Here is an 18,500-nt window from a genome sequence, read left to right as displayed (position 1 = left end):
CCTTCCAAGTAGCTGGAACTACAGGCGCGCGCTACCAAGCCCGGCTGACTTTTGATTTATTGTAGAGATGAGGTCTCACCAAGTTGCCCAGGCAGGTCTCAGATCCGCGGGCTCAGGCAATTCACTCACCTCAGCCTCCCAAAGGTGCAGGATTACAGGCTGAGCCACCGAGCCTGGCTCGGTTTTTCTTTGTTAGCCTGTTGATGTGATAAAAAGATTTTCAAATGTTGAACCAGCCTTGCATGCCTGAGGTAAAGCCCACATGGTCACGGCACACCATTCTTTTTTTACACTGCTGGGTTCCATTTGCTAGCATTGAGATTTGCTGAGAACGATCACATCTATGTTCCTTAGTGATGCCGGTCCATAGGCTGTCTGCTTTTGATATTAGGGTAGTGCTGGCTGCTGTCAATTGAGTTCAGGTGCATTCCTTCTGCCTCTGTCTCTGGAAAAGTGTGTAGATAATTGGTATAATTTTTTCCTTAAGTGTTTGGCAGAATTCACCAGTGAACCCATTTGGGCCTGGTGCTTTCTATTTTGCAAACTTACTATTGATTCAGTTTCTCTGATAGATACAGTTCTATTCAGGCTGTCTTGTTTCTTCTTGAGTGTTGGCAAATTGTCTTTCAAGGTCATCTCATTTAGGTTATCAAGTTTGTGGGCATAAAATTTCATAACATAACTTTATTATCGCTTTAATGTTCATGGGCTCTATATCGAGGCCTCCTCTCTCTCTTTTTTTTTTTGTAGGACAGAGTCTTGCTATATTGTTGCTAGGCTGGTCTCAAATTTTTTCTGTCAGTCTCCCACAGTGCTGGTATTACAGCACAGGGATTACACCACTGCACCTGGTTCACTTCTGATACTGTACCTTTTTTCTTTCTTAGCCTGGCTAGAGTTTTACCGATTTTATCAATCTTTTCTAATAGCCAGCTTTTGATTTGGTTTTCTCTGCCAAAGATTTTTTTCGGTTTCACTGAAATCTGCTCTAATTTTTATTCTTTCTTGTCTTCTTCCTCCCTGGGATTTCACCTGCTTTTCTTTCTCTGGTCCCCTAAGGTGCATGCTCAGGTGGCTAACTTTGTGTTTTCTAATACAAGCATTCAATGCTATGAATTTCCCTCTATGCACTGCTTTTGCTGCATCCTACACATTTTGAGAAGTTGCTTTTCATTTTCATTTCATTCAAAGTATTTTTAAGATTTCTCTTCAAATTTCTTCTTTGACTTGTGTTTTGTTTTGCCTCGAGTGCTTTTGGCATGTCCAGCTATCTTTCTGTTGTTCATTTCTAATCTGATTCCATCATGGTCTAGACCAAACATTGGTTTCTACTTTTAACATGCATGAAGGTATGTTGTATGGCCCTGAGTGTGGTCTGTCTTGACGCACGTTCCCATGTGTATTCTGCTGTTGTTGAAGTGGCTTATGGGTGTCCTTAGACCCAGCTGGCTGACAGACACAGGTCAGCCATGCCCTTTCCAATTGTTTGCTGGTTGTATCCACAAGTGACAGGTGCAGTCTCCTGCTCTGACAGCAGGATTCTCTCCTTGCAGAGAGAATTCTATTGGCCGCCACTCTGCCTACTGATGTGTTGTTAGGAGCACTGCTCTCGGGATTCTGAGAGCATCTGGAAGAGCGCTTTGGGGTTCCTCTAGAGGCTGCTGGCTGGCTGGGAGCTCAGGTCATCAGCTTTCCAGGCAGCGGCTGGAGTGAGCACGGCACTCATGTAGGCTGACACAGGGTGGCTGCTCCTGAGGGCAGAAGTGAGGGCGTAAACAAGGTCACCCATCAGCAGGAGTGACGCAGCAGATGCACTAGCATACAGCATGCACTCGGGGTGACTCCGTGGTCTGAGCCAGCATCACTCCTGGTCCCTGCTGGTCCTTGGAGCACTAGAGTGCCCAACTTGCCGTTTTGTTCAGGCCATGTCATGAGCAAAATCCATGTCCTAGGGCTTAGCACTGCCCTGTCCACTCTGTTGTGCCATCTCCATTACCAGCTGGCGGGGAGACTGACCCCATGGGGCTGGGGGGCAGTGAGGGCTCCCCTCCGTGCCCAGCCCTACCCCGTCATTCAGAGAGGCCTCAGACCTGCTCTCATGGATGGTCTCCCAGTGCGGTCCCGCCCTTGTTAGTTTGTGACTCCGACGCCCTTCTGTCTTCTCAGTGGTCTCCTGGCCCCTCACACAGAAACCGTGTGACCGCAGCGCATGAACAGGCACGGACCCTTTGCATCCTCAGGACGATCCCAGCCCCAAACTCAGCCAGCCCCCCGGGGTGCACACGCCCTGCCCCGCAGAGGAGCCGGCTGATGTTGCTTGTCTGTCCCTGACGAACACACAGCTGCTAGCCAGGGACGTTTCTGGCCCGCCGTGTGTCCCCTGCACCTCCCACATCGGACAGAGCCTGCTGCCAGGACAGACTCTAGCAGTGTTTGCCAGATGGCTGAACGGGCTTGAAAGGCGAAAACATTACTTCTTCTTGAAGTTTAAGGGTGAGCAAAGAGAGGAGTCAAGGACGCTTTTCCCCAGCGAAGGGAACAGTAGCGGCTCCAGCCTGGGCTTCACTTCTCAGAGCAGACAGGCTGGGATCACCAGGACACGAGGGGCGAGGCCACCGCAGCAAACAGAGCCAGCACAGAAAAGGCCAGGGTGCAGGCTCGCTTGTGCCGGGGAGACAGGCGGGGTGCAGGCCACCCCGGGTGCTGAAGGGCAGGGTGCAGGCCTGCTCAGGTGCTGGAGAGGTGGGTGTGCTGCTCTCTACGCCAGCACCTCCTTTGTCCTGCAGCAGTCACTGCCCAGCCTTTCTCTCCATCTTCTTTGGTTGGGATATGCCCTGGGAGGGATGGGCACAGGACACCACAGGGAGCTGGTGCTCTTGCCTTCTGGAGACTGAGGCAGGCGGGAGGCTGGCTCTCTGCCCGTGAAGCGCAGTCCAACAACCCGCCAGTCAGGTCCGTGCTGCCGAGAACGCTGCAACTCGAGATACAGTCTGCGGCTGTTTCTCACCTGGACCGCCTATGCTGGAAGGGACCCCAGAAAGAAGGGCAGCCATGAAGGAAGTACAACCAAGGAACATGGAAAACCATGGCAAGCTGGCTGGCTTGTCACCTTGGGGCTGCATGACCGGGCGAACGGAAGTCCAGTGATTAACCCCAGCAGGCAGAGTGCAGCTCGAGGCAGGGCATGGCCATGTGGCTGCTGTGGCCAGTGCAGTGTGGCCAGGCTTGCCTCCTGACGCTTCCCCCACTCCGAGGAATCCTCAGCCAGACCCGAGAATGGACACAGAGAAAGAGGCCCGAGGCAGAGCCACCCATGCCAGCCACTGGCCACCTGCAGGGGCACGGGTGGAATGAGCATGTTCGACAGCCGAGACAGGCACCTCGCAGCCACAGCAGCTCACAGCGAGGTGCTCCCAGGACCAGCCTGAGGGCAAGTGACGCTGCTCCTTGGTGGCTGTGGGCTCCAGGCACACAGCAGGCGCTCAGCAAACACCGGCTGCCGTCAGCACTGCATGCTTGTTCTATAAAGCAGTGGCCTAGGAGAAGAAAACAGAAGGGCACACTCATAATCCAGTGATCGAGTGTGTCCCACTTCACATTGTCTATTGCAAGAAAGACCTAGAAGCACATTCCGTGGTCATCCGGGCTCAGAGCGTGGATGATGGCCAGGACTGCCTGGGTCTGGATTTGGGCTTCACGAATCACCAGCAGCTGAGCTGGGGACACGTGTCTCTGTCTCCCTGTCCTCCTCCTCTGCTCAATGGCGCTGTCAGCAGTACCTACCACACAGGACAGTATGTGGGCTGTCTCAAGCGCCCCCAGCCTCCTGGACGCTGAAGATGCTGCACCAGCATTTTCTGTCATTGTCATCTGCATAAAAGTGAGTTTGAAAAGGTTACTCCAGCCATAGTACACCCACTCCTCCATCACCTATTTCTGCCCTCACTTCTGCTGTCTCTACACACAATCTTCCCATGTCCAGGATGCTGAGTGCCAGTGTCCACACACCCCACATCTCCCCTTCAGCTACCATTTCTGCGAACTGCTGGTTTTGCTTTCATGCGAATATCATCTGCCCCTTCTCCACCTGTCAAGCCGTATTTGATCCTCAGCGTTCAGACTTCGCGCCACTTCTTCCACGAAACCTGTCTGATCTTCCCTCCCAGCGTGATCTTGTTCCTGACCTTCCCAGCAATCCAGCTCTACCTCAGTTGCACTTCTATGATGTTCTACTTACACCTTCTCATGATGAGACCGTAAGGCCAGAGGACAAGACCACCATCCCCAGGCTTTCTGCCCATTCCCACCCACAGGCATACCGCAGGCAAGCAATAAATATTTGAATGCATATATCTGAAAAGCCCAGAGAGACAGGCTCATTTCAAGTATAAAACAGCTTACTGAAAAGTCTTTATGTTTTTGTTTTTTTTTTTTGAGCTGGAGTCTCACTCTGTCACCCAGACTGGAGTACAGTGGCCGCTCCCAGCCACCGCAGCCTCGATCTGCTGGGCTCCGGCGATCCTTCCACCTCAGCCTTCCGAGTAGCCGGAATTACAGGCATGCGCCACCACGCCTGGCTGATTTTTTGATTTATTGTAGAGATGAGGTCTCGCCGCCCAGGCGAGTCTCGAACCCGCGGGCTCAGGCAATCCACTCACCTCAGCCTCCCACCGAGCCTGGCTAGTCTTTATGTTTTTAAAAGAAAGGTAAACACTAGTTAGACAGTTTAAAGGGAAGGAGTTACCATGTCATCAGAGACAGACACTTGGTTTATTGCATTAAAAAACTTTATTTCTTTTAAAAGGTCCAAGATAAGCCAAATTAAACCCCAAATTTACAGCTACACATAGAGATCTCCTGAACTAAATGGCACTGCTTGGACTGAGTGTCTTGTTAGAGGGGGCCATTTGTGAACACCATTTCCCCAAAGTCATTCTTTACACACACGTCAGCTTGGATGTCGCCTGAAGGTAAGGAAAGCCGAGAGGCTTTCGGTTCTGCGTGAGGATACACACACCACAGATTAGGGCCCGGGTGCTTCTGACGCACAAGGTGCAGCCATAAAGGAACACACTCTGCCGGATGCGCCCAGTCAAGGAGGCCATGCACGAACTCCAAGGACACTGGTGCTGTTCAAACACCATTCGGGACAGTACTCTGGGATTTCCCCTCACTGACTGCAGACCGAAGAAGTGGCTGATCAAGCTGGGGAACAGGCCATTACCAGTGTGATTAAAAAGCCAGAGCATCGTTTCTGCAGTGGGCTGGTAATCTCAAGAACCGTCTTCAAATGTTTGGGTAACAGCATCATTTACACGTAAGCAACACAGGACGAAGCTCTGGCGTGTGTGAGGATACATGGAACACTGCATGTTACTTTATAGCTACACCTTGGCCTTCATCAAATGTGGGTTATCTACAGTGTGTCCAACAAGTCCTTCCAGAAGCCACTTCAGTAGGGGCGTCACACAGCCGGTGAGGGAGAAGACACGGCAGAGCACGCGAGACACAGCTTTGTGACGTCCTCGGGTGCCCTCAGAGGATGTCCCCGGGCCAGGACAAGGCCCCGGTGGGGAGCTCCAACTCATCTCATCCAAGGAAGACCTTGCTCACCGCTAGAGCGGCTCAACTGACGGACTGCGTGGTGAGGTAGAGTCACGGCCAGTGTTTGGGTGGAAAGGCCGCCCTTACGGAAGGGACTCCTGCGTCTGGTAAGAGGCTAGAGAGTGGAGGAACCTCAGGTCTCTTTCAATGCTGAGATTCTAGAAAATTCCCTCAGAGAATTCAGAAGAGAATTCCTAAAAGGAAAGGGAAAGCACACGTATATACTTTTAGAATCCACTTGAATTTTCTTCTTTTCAAAAGATACAATAGAAAAAGTAGTCCACTGTCTTCAAAATGCATATTCGCCTTCCTGGCACTTAATAATCAGGAAGGGTTCTTTGTGACTTCTTTACAGTATAAAGAAAGACGGGGGATTAGATTTATCATTTTTTGTAAATATTTTAGAAAAATGCTTAAAATCTAGTAGTCAATGCCCTAGAAACTTTATAGATTTTTAGGTAATATGCACAGATACAAATACATTATTCATTAAATACAACTCACATCTGTGTTTATTATACTCTAAAATATACAGGAATCTGGGTGTACTGAAAGAGTGCAAGTAGATACAGTATTCAAGCAGTCACTATTTCTATGTACATGCTTGTTAATTCTTCAAAAACCCACAAAATTATCAAATAGATCAAAATACTGTTGTGTTTTCACACTCTATATTCAGAAAAGCCAGCTGATAATTTACAGTGTCATAAAGTTCCAGTTTCACAATACAAACAGGATTAAATGGAACTAGGGTCGTTGTGTTGCGATTTATGGAACTTCACTCAGACCTGCACAACCCTCGATGCACATGAAATCGTTTTCCCTGGGAGAGTGACCGTTACAGTAAAAGTAGAACCTCGTAAAGCATTATTTAAGAGCCGAAATGCCGGCTTTGCCTCTCTTTTTGATATGTGAAAGGTAGTCTTCAATGTGGCAGGCTACTGGGTTCTTTCCCATAGTGACAGGTTACAAACACGCTACTTCAAATCTGGCTGAGATCCATATTTTAGGTCTTGCCCGAGACAGCAATGTCTTCCAGGAGACCCAATGATGCTTAACTCGCGAATTGACTCATCCCTTTCCAAAACCCGAAGGTCAAAATAAGCAACACTAAAACCCCCAACCCACCGGGGGGCACGAGGTCACACAGATGACCAAGGTGTGCCACCCAGCACAGAGACGTTGAAGACTCCTTGCCCCAGGACCACGTGGCTGCAACAGGGTGAAATAGTTTACGTTTTGATTTCATGATTTTTTTCTAGGACACTCCTGACATTTTTGAACAAAAATAGTTTAATTTTTTTAAGCCCAAACTGTTTAAAACAGGGCAACGACCTGACCCCAATCCACTTCGACATCTGTATCGCAAGTGCTTCCACGCAACGGCATTCCATTAAAAGCCTGTAAGTTATTTGGTCCTTTGGCAATTGGTTGTGCACATACTGCGTACTGCACCACACTTTTATTGCCTTGAACTTAGCCGCAATCTTACTGATGAGATGAACCCCAGTGTCCTTATTTCCTCCTCTGCAAGTGCGGCTTGTGTGAGCAGGCTGGGTGCGTCGTGTCCCCATTTATTCCTGCCACCGCAAAACCAAACGAAGCGATCCCACAAAGCATCTGACGTCACTGTGTTCCTCTGGTCAAGTCTACTTCGAGATTCTGGAGGTTCCTTTTGTGAGGCTTGCCTTTGAGCTCTTCTTCCTGACAGCAGCACGTCTCTTGCATGGGCTCCCTGCGGACCTGTCCTTGTGGGCTGGACTCGGGTGTGAGTGTGAAAGGGTCTTTTCCTTTCCGGGAAAGCACAGCCAGAGGCGTCAGTGAGAGCCTCCCCTGCAGGCCCTGCCCGCGCTCAGTAGGTCTCAGAGTCGGAGTCGTTGAGCTCGTCCACGTCTGTGTACAGGCACTCTGGCTCCCCGCTGAGGTTGTTGAAGCTGCAGTAGGTGCTGGGCTCGTGGCGCATGATGGGCAGCGCCTCGAAGCTGACTGTTTTCGAGGTGTTGGTGTAACGGCTGATGGCACTGAATGTCAGGGAGGACAGAGGGCTGCTTGAGGAGACAGGCATCATGGTGGCCAGGATGAGGGCCAGGCAGTCGGCGACGTCCTTGTTGGGAGCACAGGCCAAAGCTGGGGTGTAGCCTGGAATTGAAGGCGAGATGGGAAAATTAACCACTGGAGGCTGACTCTACTCCTTGTGAGAAAACAAGCCTAAAGGACTTCAGCTTCAGGCACAGCATCAGTTGCTTAGTCTATAACACTGATTGTTTTAACCAGAGTGGCTCACAGGTTTCCAAGAAGGAGAAAAACAGCCACCGAAGTCTAGGGTGGAAGGAGACTTAAGAGCGGGTACCAAAAGAGGAAACTGAGGCCCAGAGAAGACCACTTCCTCCCGACCTCACAGCTTATTCACATCCTCTGGAGTTGTAGAAGATGCGGGGCTCGGCTGGGCTCGGGGGCTCAGCCTGCAAGGCCAGCGCCTTGGGAGGCCGAGGCGAGTGGATGGCCTGAGCCCATAGGTCTGAGACCAGCCCAGGCAACTTGGTGAGACTCGACTCTACAGTTCAAAAAAAAAATCAAAATGTTAGCCGGGCGTGGTTGCACATGCCTGGAGTTCCAGCTGCTTGGAAGACTGAGGCAGAAGGACCGCTGGAGCCCAGCCGGTCGGTGCTGGGGTGGCAGTGAGCATGCCACTACACTCCAGCCTGGACGGCAGAGTGAGACTCCAACTCAAAAAAAAAAAAAAAAAGATGATGATGATGATACTGGGCTAGAATTAAAAAAAACCCCATAGATCGAGAAATCTTTCAGAACGGCGAACAGAGACTTAACTGTTAGTTGGTAGCTATGTAAGCACACCCTTCCATGCCAAGAAGGCTACATGTGCACAGGTCCAGGAAGGAGTCACCAAGCAGAGGCTCTCAAGAGATGTCCAGAATGAGCAACACCTGGCTGTCAACTGGACTTTTCTCCTGGGGTCACAGTCCGTTTGGAAAAAACAGTAGCTACACGAAAGAAGTGAACTTTAAAAACCATTACACCAAGACGAGTATTTCCTCTGTGAATACTCCTTTCTGTAGCAGAAACAGCCTGACCTTAGGCAGAAAGCCCACAACCTGCACCCTGAGCAGGTGACACATGGCCCCCAGCTGGTGCCAGACCCGGCTGGAGGGTGGAGAGGGAGAGAAGATGGCGAGAACCCAGCGGGACCCTGCGTCCCAATCATACTGCATGGAACTCTATAAAGTCACTCATACTCATCATTTTAGGCCTTGTGAAAGGAACCACAGGTGACTGGGTGCACACGACAAAGTCCTGGCCCACAGCTTTACTTGCTGCAGCCCAGTCAGGCAGTGCTCCCCTATGACTGCACTCGCCTAGTCTCAACCTCACACGTATATACTTATGCGAACAGCCCCATGTTTTCAAGCAGCTGGGTGGTTTTTCACAAAACACACACTCGCGTCAGCCCCACCCGGTAAAACAGTCTGTGCTAGCCCACCAGAAGCCCTGCTGGCCCCAGCCCGGATGCCCTCCTCCCTGCCCACAGGAAATGCCATCCTTGTTCCCTTTCCACCAGTCGCCACAAGCACTGCTGTTTGGTTCTGGCGTTCTGGGGGAGCCTAATGTAATGGGAATGATGTCGCGTGCACCACTTCATGTCTAACTTCTTCTGTGGAGCGGTCTGTGCACGAGACTGGTGACCGGTGCGCTCCTTCCTGCTGCGCTTCGTCATTTCATTGTGATCGCGCCCTGGGCAGGCACACGTTTCCACCCTGGGCATGTGGCGTGCCAATTCTCCTATAGATCTTCATCTGTGCCACCGCAGCCTTGATGAGGGAAAAATACCAACTGATGTCTCTGCAAACCTGGCAGGAGTGGCTGAAGGGCACCCCTAGTTTCAACTGAATCGCTCACAGGAAGAGGACAGTGTTTCCCACCCCTCCAACCCCCCGGGCTCCTTGGAAGGTCAGCTGCTGTCGGAGAGGCCAAGCAGCCTTGGGGGAGGTGGGTAGGGAGGAAGCACATCTCGGGAGCGTTTTCCAGCCAGGTTGTGACTCGACGGGCTTCCCTCCTCTGCACAGGGCTCTAACTCGTACCATAACCCCACTGGGAAAGCTCTTCCCCACTTCCGATTTCCTGTGGATTCCGGCTTCTAAGTCACTTTCTCAGGACACCTTCTCTGACCCTGCATGGCGGTCTGAAGACCTTCGTGTCCTCTCAGAGCACTCAAGGCTTGCTCCAATTGAACGACTCTGTGTGCAGCCTGTGCATACTTGCCTCCATTCAAGGAAGTGACCGTCTTACTCCACAGCAGAGCCTCAGGACTCAGCACGGTGCCTGGCATAGTCACCCTGCAACAACGTTCACCAAGCCTCCACTGCATCCCAGCACTTCAAGCACTCAGAACGCATCAGTGTAGCCACCGACTGAGGCCTTGCGTACTTGTGGAGTGTATGTTCATCTCAGCGAGGGAAGACACAAGCAACATGACAGAACAGGACGCTACAGACATGACATTAGAAGCTCTGTGGACAGAGGAAGATGGCCAGCAGAGCAGGTTAAGAACCGGGGCAGGGAGGGATCCCAGCAAGCTGTACAGAGAGAGGGTCAGGTGGGCTTCACGGAGAAGACGGAATCTGAGCTGAGATCTTCATCAGGCAAAGAATGGGGTCACAGGATGCCAGACCAGGAAGAGACCCTGGCATTCGTCCAGCCCAGCCACGGAGGGACCGGCAAGGCCGCGGGAAGTGAGCAGAGGAGGAAGCAGGATCAAGAGGCGAGGGGGTAGAGGGCAGGTCAAACAGAGCCAAGAACCACGAAGGAACCGACATGTTCTCATTTCCTGCTAAAAAGTCCTGGCCAGGATGGGGGCAGGTGAAGGGCAGTCCCTTGGATCCACTCCTGAGGTGCACGCTGACAGACTGCCCACTGGGTGTGAGCGGGAAATCAAGGGCAATGCTCAGGCTTCTGCCCGGACAGCCTAAGAGCAAGAACTGTCTTCAGCTGAGCCTGGGACAGCTGTGGGCAGTACAGGGCTGGCGAGTGAAAGGAAAGAGGATCAGCAGCCCCGTTCTGGCCACTCACTCGATGTCCATGTGGCACTGTCAGTTAGGCAGCTGGGTATGTAAGTACAGAGACCACAAGAGGTCTGGACTGGAGATACACTGGAAAATTCTAGCATACAGGTAGTGTTTAAAGCCAAGGAATCGAACAAGAGCACCCACTGAAGGAGTCGACACAGACAGGAAGGCAGAGACCCAGGGTGGAGTCCCAGAGCCCTCCAATACCAGGACGCCGGGAGAAGAGGGCAAAAGAAGCATAAGGTCCTGAAAGCCAAGTAAAGAGAGCCAACCGAAGGAAAAGAAGTCACCAGCTGTGCCAAAAGCTGATCTGCCAAGTAAAACAAGAACCAGGAACTGGATGTTCACACAGCAGTGGCCACCGGTGGCTCTGACAAGGACAGTGCTACAGTGTGGGGAGGCCCGCCCACAGGGGATTTCAGAGAAGGAAAGAAAGAGAGGTGGGGAAGGCAGAAGAGCAGAGGCTTGAGAAGTCCTGCTGCAAAGGAGAGCGGGAGACACGGCCGCTGGCAGAAACAGCGCAACGAACAAGGGGCACTTCAGAGAAGAGAACCCACGTCGATGTGCCGAGGGGAGTACTCTTGGAAGCGTGCAGAACGCAGTCACTGCAGGGCACAAAAAGGAAGAACTGCTAAAGGGACATTCTCAAGGAGGAAGAGGGGACAGGATCTAGTGCATGCGGGCAAGGCGGGAGGTAGATAACACCGCACGTAGGCAGGGCCTTGACAGACATTTGTCGAAAGAACAACATCTCTGGCTACTAAGACAGCCAGAGGCAGCGAGGAGAAGCGGCTGGCACTGGCGGGGGCTTAGCAGTTGGCGTGGGAGCTCAAGAGAGCATCCGTCAGATGGACGGTTTCTGCTTCTTCCGCTCTTACCCCTTTGCCACAAAGTCCCACTCGGCTCTCCTCTTGGACCAAGAGAAAGCACCCAAGTTTATTTCACTTCAAATCGGGACCATGGGAAGACAAAGGCCGTGGGTGGGGGAGGACACAGCGCCTACTCACCGTTCTCGTCCACTGCGAGCACGCTCGCCCCTTTCCCCAGGAGCTCCTGAACCACCATCGTCAGCCCGTTTCGGGCAGCAACATGCAGAGGTCTGGGGAAGAAATCACACATGTCCACGTCTGTGCGTGTGAAGCTGTCAGAGGCATCTGCCAAGTTGTGAAGACCCAGAGGTACAGACGTGAGGCCCTCAGTCCTGACAGCAATGATGGGCAGGACAGCAGCGCCCATGCTGTGCACCGTGACCTCGTCATCGCCGTGAGCTCAGTCACAGCCCTGTCAGCAGGTTCCTCCTGACAGACCTTTTGGTTACTTTCCTTCTAAGACTCAGTGTTGAAAAAGATTTGCTGGTGCGGTGGCTCATGCCTATAATCCCAGCACTTTGGGAGGCCGAGGCTAGAGGACTGCCTGAGCTCACGGGTTCAAGACCAGCCTGGGCGACTTGGTGAGACCTCATCTCTACAAAAAATAAAAATGTTAGCTAGGCGTGGTACTGTGGGCCTGTAGTTTTGGCTACTTGGAAGGCTGAGGTAAAAGGGTCGCTGAAGCCCACCAGGTCGAGGTTACAGTGGTCGTGAGTGGGTCCCTGCCCTCCAGCCTGGGTGACAGTGAGACTCCAACTCAAAAAAAACAAAGGGGGGTTGGCAAACTCATATTAAAAACTAACTCCAGCAGCACAGGTTCTAACAGGCTCTGAGAACAGCTTACAAGCCCCAGGACAGCTTTTTGGACCTTCAAGGGATCTGACTGACCCAAATGGGAACCAGTTTTCTAGGAGTTTTCTCTTGACCACGTCTTAGAGTGGAATAGCAAGTGAGGACGGGGAGAGGACACAGAGAGACACTGATCCCAGATCTCTGTTGGTCAGCCAGGAGGCCGGCTACTCACATCATGAAAAACTTAATTCTTTCCAAAACCCTGGAAGCTTACAGACACATACAGAGCTTCTTACCCCATCTATTGCAAGTGTCAAGTAACGTATCATTATAGTCGATTTCCACAAAACACACAGAATAGTACTACTTTCCTTCAGAGAATTATGTGGGTAAATGGTACCCTAACAAGCAGATTCAGAAAAAAATGAGTAAATAAAAATTTTGAAAAAGTACATGGGTAAATGTATTAAGAAAAAAGTTCAAAAGCTTTTAAAATCATGTTTTTTATTGTGATTTCAGAAATGTTTTGTCAGCTGTAAAATGGTTCTTTGCTTTTGAACTGCTTCTATGACTGAGACCTAGTTCAACAGTCACATGTTTAAGGAAAAAACCCCATGTATTATTTTTATAATGAGGTCACAAAAGTTTACACTGGACACGGAAAGTACTCACGTTTGCAAGGCTGCGTTGGTTGCATTGATGAGGTTTCTATCTGTTATCTTTTCCAGTATTAACAAGGCACTAGTTTCATGACCCTGAAATTATGGCAAATAACTCTTAAAAACTTGGGCACCATTAAATGTATACACCCAACAAGCCTTAACCCTAGTCCAATCAAAATGTCTAACACCTTACATATGCTGTAAGTTTTCCTGGGTAATACCTTAAAATATGTGTCCAAACATGGTTAGGAATGGGTGCATAGGGAAAGAACAAGAATTAAGATGAAAGAAAAATAGTAATTGTGTTTAGGTTTGTGTTCTGAAACTTTATTTGGCTTCTGGGAGACTTTATTTGGCTTCTGGGAGACGTTATGACACCACGATGTCTTGAAATGTTCATTCAAGAAAACTGCTGCCAATGGTCATTACAGCTTGGTTAGGATTTCTGTTCATTAAGTGAAGTTAAACCTTTTAATGCTACAGCTAATATTAACAATGAAAACATGCCCTTAAAATGTGCACAAACCTTGCTGCAAGCCAAGTGGAGGGCGGTGTTTTTACTGTTATCTTGTAAAGTCAGATCTGCACTAGCACTGCTGACCAGCATCTCTGGGAGGAAAAAGTGCGTCAATTCTTATGTGCATGAACTTGTTTCTTAGATTACCAATAACTCACTGTAGAGAAATGAAGATATAAAGCAAAAAAGACCCCTCTCACAAAAACTTAAGTGCAAGAGAAATACTGTAATACATAACATACATACTATACTGTCACACGATGGTGCAGAACAGTTACATTGCTTTTAAGTTGAGACACTAACAGTGGCAATTAGCATTGGTTCACTAAGTTCTGAATACTGTTTTCCGTGCTCCGGCTTTACAGTGACCTACTTAACCCTCCCAAAAGCCCTACCAAGAAGGTACTGCTGCGTCCTCACCGACGCATGAAGTAACGCAGCTGGAAGGCTCAGGACGGCACTCTGGTGCCCGGCTCTGGGGCCAGTGCTCTAGCTCTAGGCACTCTGCCTGGACCGACCCTCCCATCAGTAAGGGCACACCACACACTGTCCCCAAGTGAGATGTGGCCACAGGCAGGTCAAGGCTTCGAAGCTCAGGAGTGCTGAGGAAGTCAAAAGGTCTAGGATCCAAGCCATACCCGAGAGACACACATGCTTTGAAGACTTAACGCTTTAAAGAGGCCTCTTTACCAACTGTATTTGTCTGTCCGTTCTCTGCAGCCATCATAAGAGGTGTCTTCCCCGACGCGTCTGCAGAGTTGACTTGGGCATTATGGCTGAGGAGCAGCTGCAAACACTCCACGTGGTCCGTAAAGGCAGCCGCATGGAGAGGACCTCTGTGATGCGGAGAACGAGAAATGCGTGACCACCTCTGAGTGGCACACACTCTGGAGAAAACGACTCCTTGGTTTATGACAAGCAGCGCCCTCATACAAATAGGCTAACGCTAGTACAAAATAGAGATCAGCGAAAAACCGCTACAACATTCCATCATTGAGGGAAATTTTGAAAGCGGCGAATCCTGACCTGCATACTGCCGCCGATGACGGTTGCTGGGCCTCACTCTGGCCTTCACTCCTATTTAGTGACTTTGTTCACAATGATCTTTGGGTAACCAACTTAACTTCGTTAAAAAAGGGGGAAAATCCTGACAGTTTAAAATGGCTTTAAAAAGAGGAAGACTGCCTAAAACCCACAAATTAACAGAACAGACTTTTATAATGCAAAAATAAGATTTTATAACAACTTATTCTTGCAGATAAAAAAACCCAATTTCAGTAATGGGTTTTCTATAAATTCTCGCACACTAGGCTAGTAGTTAAACTTTGTCTTATTGAAAGTAAAATGATGTTTTTCCCCCTTTTTCTTGGAGACAGGATGCCAAGGCTGGAGTGCAGTGGCATGATAACTCTTTACAGCCTCAACCTGGGCTCAAGTGATCCTCCCGCACAGCTGAGGCCACAGGCACACACCTCTATGTCTGGTTTATTGATTCTTTGGTAGCCATGGGGCCTGGTCTTAAACGCCTGGCTTTAAGCAATCATCCCGCCCTGAACTCCTAGAATGCTGGGGTTATAGGCATGACCACTGCGCCTGGTCTAAAACTGTTTCCTCTGCAGTTGATCCCCTACCTTCCTTTTGAATCTGTGGCGTTCACGATGCCAGCACCCAGCGTATCGATCAACATCTCAGCAGCACCTTCGTTGTCATTTATCCTGTGTAAGGTAACAAGGCAATCACTCTCACAGCAATGGTGTCTTTCTTAGAACACTCAAATCCAGTTGAATTCATTCTGGCTTTACTTACACGGCACAATGCAATGGACTAAAAGCATTCCCTTCCGTTTTCTGGAAAACTTCCTGTTCTAAAAGAAGTTCTACACATGTCTCGTGACCTTAAATAGGTATAAAGAACCAGATATTAAAATCCCAAATATTGGCAAAAATCACAGATACACATAAGTGTTTAAAGGTAAAATGTGCAAGCCCTGCCCCATCCCTTCTCCCAGTTCCAGCTTAATTGTTCCAGAAAATTTCTAGGCATGTCCTACTGCACAGACACAAACACATAAAATCAGCGGGCTCTGCATCCACGGATTCAACCAAACGCAAAGCGAAAAAAATGGATGTTTGCTGCATCGGCACTGAACACGAAGACCTTTTTCCTTGTCATTATTCCTTCAACAATGCAGACTAATAACTATTTATATAACTTCTACACTGTGCTAATACTAGGTATAAGTATCCAGGAGGTTGTGTATAGGTTTGTGCAGATACCACATGACTGTATATAAGGAATTTGAGCCTCTGTGGATTTTGGTATCCTCTGGGGTGGGGGTTTTGGAACCAATTCTCCAGAGAGAACAAAAGATGACTGTACTTTCTTTTTAAAAAATGTTTTCTGCAACTTGCTTTTTACTTAATAAATTGTATACATCCTTCCATAATAGCATATGGAGAAATCTTACTCGGTAATGTTCCAAGAGCTTCACAGTATCAAAGTGTATCATAGACGAATGCACCTCTCTAGTTATGGATTTTTAGGTGCCTGCTAGTTTTAAAAAAATCTTTATATTATCATCAACAATGCTGCAATGAAGCACTCGGGCACTTTTTTTTTTTGAGTTGGAATCTCACTCTGTTGCTCCGGCTGGAGGTTCGTGGCACGCTCACGGCCACTGCAGCCTCGACCTGCTGGGCTCAGGTGATCCTTCCGCCTTAGTCTTTCAAGTAGGTGGAACGGACAGGCACGTGCCACCACACCTGGCTAATTTTTTTATTTATTGTAGACGATGTCTCGCCAAGCTGCCCAGGCTGGTCTCAAACCCCTGGGGCTCAAGCAATCTTCTTACCTCGGCCTCCCAAAGTGCTCGGATTACAGGCATGAGCCACTATGCCCGGCCCTGGTACTTTTTTTTAACAAGTATTTTGGTTGCTGTGCGAAGGACAAGCAAGTGTGCAGTCCTCCTGTGGAATACATGGGGGACTAGGGCCAGGGCTTCTCCGTGAACGCTCATGTCTCTTGCACAAATGGCTTGCTGGCACACAACATCTTCTTGTATCGTCTAAAGAACCTCTAGGTCACTCATAGTGTGTAACATCAAGCAAGCGCTACGTACAGAGTTGCATCATTCAGGAAAGGATGAGGAGGAAAGTCGTCTGTGTGTGTTCAGTGGAGATGCTCCACCGGAGGCTTAACCCTACTTCTGAGTCACAGTTGGGCGAATCCACGGAGACCAACGGCCGACAGTGCCGGCTCCTGACAGAGATCAGGCCCACAGGTTCTCACAGCAACATCAGAAATAGGAAGGACTCACACCTCAGATTTCCTGAACCTAATTTTCAAAGCCAAGATTTTAGCTTAACAAAAATTCCCTAATTGCTGCAAATAAAATAATGCTTCTTCTACCAGTCATTTGGGATCTGATTTAGGAATAAGTCAGATTCTTATATGGCCCCTTTATTTTCATAGCTTAATATTTGCCTAAGAAAGTGATGCTGGGCCATTGCCTTACTAGACTCTGGTGGGGCCATGGGCCCTTTTTTTTTTTTTGAGTTGGGAGTCTCACTCTGTCACCCAGGCTGGAGTGCAGTCCTGCTGGGCTCCGGCCATCCTTTCATCTCAGCCTTCCAAGTAGCCAGAACTACAGGTGCACGCTCCCACGCCTGGCTAATTTTTGATTTACTGTAGAGACAAGGTCTCGCCAAGTTGCCCGGCCTAGTCTCGAACCCGCAGTCTCAGGCAATCTACTCGTTTAGGCCTCTCAAAGTGCTGGGATGACAGGCTGAGCCACCAAGCTCGAACTTTTTTTTTTTAAGCTGTGGCCGCATACTGTTGCCCAGGCTGGAGTGCAGTGGCACAACCACAGATCACTGCAGCCTTGATCTCCTGGGCTCAGGTGATCCTTCTGCCTCAGCCTCCCAAGTAGCTGGGATTACAGGTGCATGCCACTACACTCAGCTAATTTTTTAATATTTTTGTAAAGATGAGCTCTTATTATGTTGCTCAGACTGGTCTTGGAATCCTGGGCTCATGCACTCCTCCTGCCTCAGCCTCCCCACCTGCTGGGATTATAGGTGTGGGCCACTGGGCCTGGCCTATGTCTTCTTTTCTAATTACGCTAACATTCCCAAACAATAGCTCAACTTAAACTTTATCCTATAATTGTGGAAAAAAAGTGCTTTTTAGAAATTTATAGTCGTGTTCCATCTTTTGCCAGATCCTTTCTATAATCCAGTGGTTGTCACACGGATTCCTGCCCATTGGGAGATACTGTATGTGATGGTGTCTGCAGACATCTTTATTCATCACAATCGCAGGAGGGGAAGTCCTTGGGCATCTAGGGGCAGAGGCAGCAGTGCTGCTGGACAGCCCACAAAGCGCAGGAGAGCCTTTATGACCAACAAGGTCCTGGCTCAACTGTCAACAGTGCTGAGGCTAAGAAACTCTGCCTTAACTCCATCTCCCCAAATGCTGATGCACTACTAAGAAACAACAAGAGAAAACCGCCCATTCATTCAAGAGCTTCTCGGTCTCCTGGCATCTTAAGGTGTGGCGACACAAGAGCCTGACTACGCTCCTAAGCCAGCCAGGAGAGAGGTGTGCCGCCCTTCTCACTAAATGAAGTGTGAGAAAACAGTCGTTTTTCATAAAAAGCTATTTATGTTAACACCTACAACAGCACTCTGTATCATAGTTCACGAAGGACAGATGATGAAACTGGTCCGCTATTGACGTTTTAAAGATCCTGAGGATATTCAGAGCTTCATAAAAATTGATACTTTTTTAAAAGAGCAAGTTAGATAAGCATTCTTAAGTTCTGTGATGGAACGACTGTACAGTGAAACTGAGGACTTTAAGTTTAGTATGCAGAGCCAGTCTTTTCCTAAGACATGGCCATCATTTCATTTTGGGAGAAAGGATTTTTTTTTTTTTTTTGAGTTGGAGTCTCCCTCTGTCGCCCAGACTGGAGTGC

At 49.2% G+C, this 18,500-nt stretch overlaps 1 protein-coding gene across 2 annotated transcripts in view; it reads right to left on the bottom strand.

Moving 5' to 3' along the window:
• Positions 1-7,456: 7,456 nt before the first annotated feature.
• Positions 7,457-18,500, bottom strand: part of ANKRD28 (ankyrin repeat domain 28) — a 123,601-nt gene continuing 112,557 nt past the window's right edge. For both annotated transcript variants that reach the window (XM_008047912.2, XM_021707478.1), the window contains 7 exons: positions 15,332-15,419; positions 15,157-15,240; positions 14,216-14,361; positions 13,535-13,617; positions 13,019-13,101; positions 11,693-11,784; positions 7,457-7,743 (listed from right to left, as the gene is read on the bottom strand). In XM_008047912.2, the coding sequence (XP_008046103.2) occupies positions 7,457-7,743; positions 11,693-11,784; positions 13,019-13,101; positions 13,535-13,617; positions 14,216-14,361; positions 15,157-15,240; positions 15,332-15,419 (863 nt within the window). The remainder of the gene's footprint in view (positions 7,744-11,692; positions 11,785-13,018; positions 13,102-13,534; positions 13,618-14,215; positions 14,362-15,156; positions 15,241-15,331; positions 15,420-18,500) is intronic.

Source organism: Carlito syrichta, unplaced genomic scaffold (genome assembly GCF_000164805.1).
Source record: "Carlito syrichta isolate Samal-C Ts95f unplaced genomic scaffold, Tarsius_syrichta-2.0.1 Scaffold118119, whole genome shotgun sequence".
Lineage (NCBI taxonomy): Eukaryota > Metazoa > Chordata > Mammalia > Primates > Tarsiidae > Carlito > Carlito syrichta.
Note: the sequence above shows the minus strand (reverse complement) of the source record. Positions and strands in the feature narration are given on the sequence as shown.